Source organism: Suncus etruscus, chromosome 1 (genome assembly GCF_024139225.1).
Source record: "Suncus etruscus isolate mSunEtr1 chromosome 1, mSunEtr1.pri.cur, whole genome shotgun sequence".
NCBI classification, from domain to species: Eukaryota; Metazoa; Chordata; class Mammalia; order Eulipotyphla; family Soricidae; genus Suncus; species Suncus etruscus.
In genome coordinates this window covers 27,821,816-27,832,138 of record NC_064848.1, presented here as the reverse complement: position 1 = coordinate 27,832,138, position 10,323 = coordinate 27,821,816, and the positions used below count along the sequence as shown (strand labels likewise).

The 10,323-nt window shown below is 32.9% G+C and overlaps 1 protein-coding gene across 1 annotated transcript in view; it reads left to right on the top strand.

The window, feature by feature from the left end:
* ERBB4 (erb-b2 receptor tyrosine kinase 4) overlaps positions 1-10,323 on the top strand; it is a 1,143,943-nt gene that overhangs the window by 559,685 nt on the left and 573,935 nt on the right. The window contains exon 3 of the mRNA XM_049784132.1: positions 7,061-7,247. Within this exon, the coding sequence (XP_049640089.1) occupies positions 7,061-7,247 (187 nt within the window). The remainder of the gene's footprint in view (positions 1-7,060; positions 7,248-10,323) is intronic.

Genomic DNA, 10,323 nt, shown 5'->3' with positions numbered 1-10,323 from the left:
CCGGACTGCAATCTTCTAACTAGTTTTGCTCACTGTGGATGAATATATATGTGCAGTCCCAGTAATATTAATAACAATGGATTTAAAATGAGTTATATAATCATAATTTATTTTTACGTCATAGATATAATAAAATTTTAATTTTCTCTAGAGATTCTTATAAATTTAAGTTTAAGTAATGTACCCAATTCTAGTTAAAATATAATCCTACAAATAATAGATACTTAAGATATAGGTCTGAAAATATAAAAATAAATTAATTACTATATTTTTCCAAAATACACTTTGGAAATATAAATTTCATAGTATATTTTAATAGTTTATACAATATTAGGCTATCAATTTTAAATTCAGGTTTCAAAATATAAAAATACCTATATTAATTCAGGAATAAAAAGAATTAGAGACGATGGTATTTTTGAGTAAAAATTTTACAGACATATTGACACTTAAATTTGAGATTTGTCTATGATTCTGTAAATATTATTTAAAAGTTTTTAATATAATCTATGTAACCTAAGTCTAGTGTAATAGTTCTATGACACTGACATGTAACTAAGAAAAGAAAAAATGTTTGATTGGTCTCTAGACCTAAAAACTCTCTGGCAGGGCTCCAGTGATGGCGCAATAGGTAGGGCGTTTGCCTTGCAAGCGCTAACCTAGGACAAACCGAAGTTTGATCCCCCGGAGTCCCATATGGTCCCCCAAGATAGGAGCGATTTCTCAGCACACAGCCAGGAGTAACCCCTGAGCTTCACCCATTGTGGTCCCCCAAAACAAAAATAACAACAATGACAAACTTTCTGGCAACTCAAAAAGATATTTAGAACAAGGAAAAAGAATTACTTTGACATAGGTGAGTTAAGTATGTTTCTTTTTCTATTCAGTTCAACTAAGGTGTTCACTTTGAGGGAGTTATAGGTTGAGAGAGGCTAAGTGGCTAGTGACAAATGAATGACCTTCAGATTCTTAGAAAGTGGCAATTTTTCAACCTTTGTACCCAAGAGACTTGTTGATAGTAGTTAAGAATTAAGTTTTGTTGGGAAGGGTTGAACCAGTTTCTTTGATCTTTGAGTGTTTTCTCATGCTCAATGAGCACAAATTCTATTCTGCCACATTATCACATGACATTTCATATAAATTTTTACCAAATATAATTAGTTCAGACTGAGTCCTGCTTGCCAGGGTGGTATGTATAATCGTTAGAATATTAAGGAGAGTGAGATAACTGAAAACGGCATTCCAAAGCCAATATCTCACTACATTTGTAGGTTGTACTATGAGTGAAATATATCGTTAATAAGTTTCTACTCAACATGAGTAGGAATTTACAGTTGTTGCTCTGTGGTTATTGATTTTTTTCTGGTAAATTTTCTGATTTTATAGTGTGGTTGAGAAAGTTTTGTTTTGTGTTTTAACTGGCTTTCTTTAAGAAACAGATACAGAAATTAATTGAGCAAGGGAACATAATGAAGAGCCTTACTGATAGATTACAATTTACTAGGACATTTGTCATTGTCAGAGTATGAATACATTATATATTCATTACCTACAGAGGGGCTTCCCTATGCAAAATGCTCTTTTTATTACTGATTTTCTGAGATGCCTCTTATTAAATTCAAATGTACTGATCATAAGTAGAAAATTTATATTTTATATTAATTATTAAATCATATTGTGTGCGAATTATATTAATTATGTTAATTGGTATGAATACATAGGGATAGAAATTAATAATGTCCAACTATTTTGAGTTGTTTCAAATAGTTTAAACAAAAATAAAAGGCTTTTTTTGGTTTGTTTTCTTAGCCATACCCAGTGATGCTCAGGGGTTACTCCAGGTTATGTTTTCAGAAATCGCTCCTGGCTTGGGGGACCATATGGGATGCCAGGGGATCGAAGTGCGCTATCTGTCCTAGGCTAGAGCACTCAAGGCAGATGCCTTACCGACTGCACCATAGCTCTGGCCCCAATTAAAAGGCTTTTTTTTTTTTTTTTTTGGTTTTTGGGCCACACCCCATGGTGCTTAGGGTTTACTCCTGGCTGTCTGCTCAGAAATAGCTCCTGGCAGGCACAGGGAACCATATGGGACACCGGGATTCGAACCAACCACCTTTGGTCTTGGAACGGCTGCTTGCAAGGCAAACGCCTCTGTGCTATCTCTCCGGGCCCTAAAAGGCATTTTTAAAGGACTATTTCTATTAGAAAAATAAGTAATCCAGATGCATAATTTTAGTAGCAATGCAATACAGGAAACAGATTTACATATATTGCCAATATCATATCATTGCATTAGTCTACATAAAATCGTACTTAAACACAAATAAAATATAAAGAAATTGTGAGCACTCTAATCACTTATGTCTTAAGGTTGTTGAAATAAAAATATGATACAAAGAATTTGAAATGATACAATAAAATTATGATTTTTAGAAATAAATAGAATTGGGGCCGGAGAGGGGGCGCTAGAGGTAAGGTGTCTGCCTTGCAAGCGCTAGCCAAGGAAGGACCGCGGTTAGATCCCCCAACTTCCCATATGGTCCCCCCAAGCCAAGGGCGATTTCTGAGAGCTTAGCCAGGAGTAACCCCTGAGCATCAAACGGGTGTGTCCCAAAAAACAAACAAACAAACAAAAAATAGAATCCTGAGAGAAATGGGATGTCCAAAATGTCTTACAAAATCCACACCATAAAGAGAGACTTATATCTTGATGTGGGTGTTGAGTCCTAAGTTGACAATTTTGGCATTTCCTTTACGCTAAAGTTGCTGAGTTAAGATTTTCTCTAGTCTTCACTCTCAGATTCTTGCACTTATCTCTAAAACATATGTGCTAAAACCACATACATTTCCATGTATGTGTCCCATGGCTGCAGTATTTTTGGAGTAATGGGAGAAACCATATATTAGAATTTGATAATTAGGGGCATTTGTCATTAGAAATATGAGATTAAAATATTTGGAACATATACCTTATCAAAAAGTTAAGTATAATTTTTAGTTAAATACTTTTCTTGATTCCATAGAGCTTTCCTACAATGAAGGTAATGCTAGAGAAAAGTGAGAGTTCTCAATAAATAGCTCTCAGTTTCTCTCTAGTTACTGGTTACATAGGGCACAGGAAAGAACAGATCAAATTCCATGTCCTTGTAAAACTTCAACTATGACATGTTATATCATATCATATAAGAGTTGGATTATAAGTATTAACAAACTATACCAACCATATGAGCCATGTAATATAGTAAAAAAGTGAGAGTCCCTATAGAGAAAATAAAACAGTGTAAGAAATTGTAACTTGGCATATCAAACCTATCTAATTTCCTTCCACAAAAGGTACTTGAGAGATCAAATGAAGATGATGAGAAAAATAGTCAATAAAAGGGAATAAAAACCACACCTGTCATAGTATAATGAATAGCATGTGGTAGCACTATGCTTTATATTTACATAAAAACAAACTCCCAGAAAACATGAAACAGATTGAGTAGATAATATGTTTAGCCTGGGTTCTTAGGATACATTTATGGTAATTAGAAATGAATTTTTATTAATTAAATTCTTTTTTACAATGTAAGGGCTAGTGTAAACTTTGAAATACCATAAAAGAAGAAATTTAGTCGCAGAAGTTTACTACATTAAAAAAATTAGGTCATACTCAGTGTTGCTAGGGGCCTTGCCCAAGTTCTGTGCTCAGGAATCACTTATCAGGGAAACCATAAGCAGTATGTAGGAATAAACTCAGAATAAAGTCACGTGCAAGTCAGTGCACTATCCCAGTAGTATCTCTCTATTTCTATTTTAGTTATTATTAGTAATGATAATGGCCAAGATGATAGTAGTGAAATGCTTATTAAGAAATGGTGAAATTTCTGATCAACACAGATAAAACCAATATATAGTGTTTGTAATATAAAAGGCCATCCGTGATCTCAAAATTTTTACCTGAATAGATCAAATTCATTAGGGATGATATAAAAGAAAAAGTTAAGAGAAAGAATATGAGTGTCCAGAATTAATCATTAGTATATCTGATAAGACTATTAGATATTCAAGTAGAGATCTTGAATCCAGTTTTAGAGTTTTGAAGTAATATTTGGAGGTCCTCAATCTCAAAAAATCAATAAAAAGTAAGAGCAGAAATGAAGAGAATAACTGTATTGTTAAGTGACTGTAATCCAGTATTGAATTGGATGATCTAAAATAACATTACATGACTAATTAAACTAATTAACATTTTAGGGGCCGGAATTATAGCATAGTGGTAAGGCATTTGCCTTGCATGTGGCCAACAAAGAACCCACCCAGTTCAAATCCCGGCATCCCATATGGTCCCCTGAGCCTGCCAAGAGAGGCTTCTGAGCGCAAAGACAGGAGTAACTACTGAGTGTCTCCGAGTGTGACCCAAATCCCACCACCAAGTTAGCATCTTATTTTTTTTTGAATATTTGAAACATCTTCATAATAAACATGTTTATCTGGTTCATTTAAAACATTGAAAATTTAGATGTCACTGAAAACCTTTCTGGTTTAAAATGTTTTTAAATAACTGTCTTCTAAGGTATCAGAGCTATATAAAGTGTGCAGGGCACCTGCCTTCTATGCAGCTGACCTGGATTCTATCTCTTATAGTCCCCCACTCCCATCAAAAGTTAGTCCTAAGAGGAGAGCCAGGAATCAGCTCTGAGCATCACTGGATGTGACCAAATATTACTCTTCAAAGAAAGCCTTTTTAAAAATAAAATGTCTCATAAATTTCCAACTAGTTGATTTACATCATAGATACTAGATTTCAGCAATAGGAATTGTAGATTAAAACTTAAATATAAATTAAGTTAAAGATAGTCTTCTATTATGTGTCCTATATATTTTCTCCAAAATATGTAAATGGAAACTGTGCCTTATAATCACAAATTAAAATAGTAGTACATTAATTTCAATTCTCCCTCATAGTCTCAGACTAGTATAACATTGTCTTGTTTGTGTTAAGCTTAATAAATTTCTTTTCTGAATATACAGTTTAATTGACAGTGATATATTGTTAACTCATATTAATCTGTCAATGAGTGAAACATTCTTTTATTATATTCAAATCTCAGGTATGAAGAATGTCTTACAAAACAATAACTGCTATTTTAACTACAAGAGTCTTTCTAACTCAAATAAAAGCAGTCAAATTTCGAATTAGATTCTAACCCTTTGTGATCTTGTGTTTTCAATACTTATTTTTAATATTATCTTTATTTAAGCACCTTGATTACAAACATATTTGTAGATGGGCTACAGTCATAAAAAGAACACTCCCATTCACCAGTGCAACATTCCCATCACCCATGTTCCCAAACTCCCTCCTCTTTCCTGCCCGCCTGTATTCTGCTTCTCTCATTCATTGACATTGTCACTATAGTTGTCAGTGTGTTATTTCTCTAACTGCACTCACCACTATTTGTGGTGAGTTTCATATCGTGAGCCATTCCTTCCAGCCCTCATCTCTATAGACTGTAGGCATTATAACAATAATGTCTTTTATTTTTTAAAACCCATAGATGAATGAAACCAGTCTGTGTCTATCTCCCACTGATTTTTTCACTCAGCATAATACATCCCATGTACATCCAGGTACAGGAAAGTTTCATGACTTTATCTCTCCTGATGGCTACATAATATTCCATTGTGTATAAGTATCACAGTTTCTTTAGCTATTCATCTGTTGAAGGGCATCTTGATTGTTTCCAGAGTCTGGCTATTGTAAATTGCTCTGGAATGAATATATGTGTGAGGAAAACATTTAAAAATTGCATTTTTGTGTTCCTAGGCTATATCCCTAGAAGTGGTGTAGCTGGATCATATTTGAGCTCAATTTCCAGTTTTTGAGGAATCCCCAAGTTGTTTTCTATAAAGGCTGGATTAGTCCGCATTCCCACCAGCAGAGTTCCTTTCTCTCCACATCCCCTCCTGCATTGATTGTTCTTGTTCTTTGTGATGTGTGCCAGTCTCTCTGGTGTGAGATGGTACCTCATTGTTGTTTTGACTTGCATTTTCCTGATGATTAGTGATTTTGAGCATTTTTTCATGTGTCTTTTGGTCATTTGTATTTCTTCTTTGAAAAAGTGTCTGTTCATTTCTTCTCTCCATTTTTTGATTGGTTTAGATGTTTTTTTTTTCTTGTTAAGTTCTGTCAGTACCTTGTATAGCTTATATATTATAGCCCCTTATCTGATGGGTATTGGGTGAATAGTTTCTCACATTTTGTGGGTGGTTTTTGCATCTTAGGCACTATTTCCTTTGAGGTGCAGAAGATTCTCAGCTTAATATTGTCCCATCTGTTTATCTTTGCTTCCACTTGTTTGAAGAGTGCTGTTTACTTCTTAAAGATGCCTTTAGTCTCAATATCTTGGAGTGTTTTACCTACGTGTTATTTTATATACCTTATGGTTTTGGATCTGCCATCATGGTCTTTATTGACTTTTGTGTATGGTGTTAGATGTAGGCCTGAGTTTGCTTTTTTTTAAGTGGCTAACCAATTGGGCCTACAGAGGCTTTCCATGCTCCATTTTTCATTTATTGCCCCTTTATCAAAAATGAATTGATTGTATGTCTGGGGAACATTCTCTGAATACACAAATCTATTCAGTTGATCTGAGGGTCTCTTTATTCCAATACCATGCTAGGATTTTTTGTTTGTTTGTTTCATTTTGGGGCCACACCCATTGACAGTCAGGGGTTACTCCTGCCTATGCTCTCAGAAATCACTCCTGATTAGGGGGGACCATATGGGATGGCAGGGTATCAAACCATGGTCTGTCCTAGGCTAGCACTTGCAAGGCACTTGCCTTACCTCTAGCATCACCACTCCTGCCCCAATACCATGCTGTTTCAATGATTATAGTTTTGTAATAAAATTTAAAGTTGGGGAAAGTGATGCCTTCCATAAGTTACCATATTTAATTCAAAGTTGAGAATTAGAAACAAATAGCACTTTTTATTTAAGTGGCTAAATAAATATCTTGACAAAATATATCTTTAATTTTTTAAACATAGACAACTGTTTGTGTCTTTTCAGTCTATTCGAGAGGTCACGGGCTATGTATTAGTGGCTCTTAATCAATTTCGTTACCTGCCTCTGGAGAATTTACGCATTATTCGTGGAACAAAACTTTATGAGGATCGATACGCCTTGGCAATATTCTTAAACTACAGAAAAGATGGAAACTTTGGACTTCAAGAACTTGGACTGAAAAATTTGACAGGTCAGAAAAATATATAATTTGTATTGTCTGTATAAACATAATGTATAATGTATATATAATATCCACATGATGTGATGTGTATATATGGGTGCATTTCATCTGCATTATATCAAGAAGCACTTAAAGTATTTAGTATCTATTATCTATTAATTTTATGAGAACAGATATCCTATGGTGTTTGTAATTTTATTTACAGATAAAGTAACAGTTTAAAGAATACCAAAATACTGTATCTCAGTTGAACATAAATATTCTTGAAGGAAATTCTCAGTCACCGAGATATATATCTCAGATCACTGAGATATAAAGCAAGCTTAAAATGCTGTATTTGATGATCTCAGGTGGACAATAAACCATTACATCAAATCTCTGTAAAAGATCAAAAATTCACACTCTATTTAAAGCTCAGTAAATAACCAAGCCACTAGTTCTAGTTCCTCTAGACTTACCTTTTGCACCAGGAAGTTATTTTTAGAAAAATTATTACATTACTGTAGTTTTAACTAAATTCATTAAGTAATTCATTAAATGCTTTCAATTTTCTTTCTCAAGATACTTTAATATTAGTGATTTTCCCATGAGAGTAGAGATAGGCAGTTTTTAGCACCTATAATTTTTATTTTGCTGCAAAATAACCAAATGTTTTTTTCTGCATTGGCTCATTAAACATCAATATTTTTTTCATATAGTAGTTCATATACACTAGTGGGAGACTTCGTTGAATGAACTGTTTTTAAAAAAATATTTCCATGTGAATCTTATAATAAAAACAAAATAATAATTAAGCATATTGCAGTGTGATAAAGGAGTTTTAGGTACTACCAATAAATATTATTTATATAATATTCACACAATATACATTGTGATTTTGTTTTTTGAGCTTACTCAATGATAATCTTTGATACTTAAAAAGTAAATATTTTAGTGATATTTCTTAAATATATAAAATAACGTAATCAATATATCGTTATAAAATCATGTTTCTTTTACTTCAAGTAAATATGAAAACAATTTTGTGAGAAATAAATTTATGAAAATACAGCTATGTAAATTAAACAAAAATATTTTCAATAAAGTTACTTATTTTTAATATTATTCTATAGAAGTTATCTAAAATATATTGAACATAAAAGTCAATGCAAATTCTAGAATTCAGAGATTCCTAATCCATATTTTTACTTTTTTAACATGTTTTCTAACTGAATGTTTTGCTATTTATTATTTAATTTGAAACAATAGAGGACTAAGGATTTTAGAAATGGAATATGGAAAAGAAAAAAAGGCATGAATGAAATTACTAATCTCAAAACAGTATGATTAATGGCAATATAATTTGAATAGGACAGTCTTTATTCTCTCATGATACTCTTCTTCCTGTGCAGTTAAAAAACATTACTAAGTGCAATATGAAACAAACAAATTTATTTAATTAAATTTATTTAATTGCATATCATAGAATGATATTTTAATATTTACATAGAGAATATTCATTATTTAAAATATTTAGACATCCAGTAGGGATATCATTTTTCATGGTTTCACATGTTGAGGGACTGAAAGCCTCAGCAACACCTGATCTTCTATCCAACACCACTGAGTTTAGCCCTATGGCCTCCAGCACAGAATGGCTGATCTGCACCTCACCATTGAACTTGAGCATTGAACAGTTTATCCTTTTTGACCAAATACTTCAATAACTATCAGTGGTTCTCTGAGCACTACTTGGGAGAACTCCATTCTCAACAAAGAGCCTCTTTAGTTTTTACACATATTTAATAGCAATGCAAAGTACCTAAAAAACATCATGAATCATAGTTAAACCTATTTAAAATATTGTTGTGGGGGGCTACAGCAATAGAACAGTGGGTATGACATTTGTCCGCATGAGGACAACCAGAATTTGATCCTGGGCATATGGTTCCCTGAGTCTGCCAGGAGCAATTTTTGAGCACAGAGCCAGGAGTAACACTTGGGCACTGCCTGCTGTGACTCAAAACAAAACCAAAAACAAACATTTTTGTTGAATGATTTCACATATGTTACTCTACTGTGACAACTCTATTATATCATGTTAACAATATTATTATTTCAAAAATTATAGCAATTATGCATTCATATTTTGTGCAGTATAGTATACATAATTAATACATAAAAAGGGAGTTGATTGAATAGATATGTATCTACTGATTAATATTATGATTTTATTTTCTGTGTAAAATTTAAAGAAAATTCCAATAAGATAAATGAAAATTAGAGATACTTGACTTCTGAAATCTATATGTATTTGCTCCTTGAAAGTTCTATACAGCATTATCTTATATGAGAGTCTAGTTCAGTATTAATAGTGCAACTCAAATTTTATAAAATCAGAAATTACCTAGTAAGCATAATTGTGATTTTATAGTAAGAATGTATGAAGAATGAGAGGAGTCATCCACTTTCTTATAAATTAGTATTTGGGATGGAGTTTGTGATAAAAATTGCTTTATAGTATTGTAAAAAGTTAAATATTTTACAAACCTTTGATATAAACTGACTAGCAACATTACAATGTACTTCAGTAAGATTTTGTTTATTTTTGAAAAACAATCTGTGGTGCTAAATAAATCAGCCAGTAAAATATCAAAATAATGTTCTGTTATGTTTCATAATATAAGGTAGGCCCAATTTTAGCCTAGCATGGTGTAAAATGGGGGAAATTAGACATTCTACTAAGTAGTAAAGCCTCATTTTCTATGTAGCCTAGTCTGTTTGGAGAGTTACACTCTGTATGCTAGTCAAGCACCTTACCACCTCTACTATCTTTTTGGCCCATTAACTCATTTCTAAAGGACCATAATCTTCAACACCTTTGTACTTGTTAGAAATGTAAATTCTGAGGAATTAATGCAGAATATTAAGTCATTGCCTTATATGTAGTAAACCCAAGTTTAATCTTCACACCAACATATGGTCTTCTGTGCAATGACAAACATATGGCCTCTGAGCATTGAGCCAGGAGTAAACCCTGAGCACCTCCAAGTAAGAACAATCACTCCTAGTACTCTTCTTGCCCAAATTTACATTCTTGGGCATC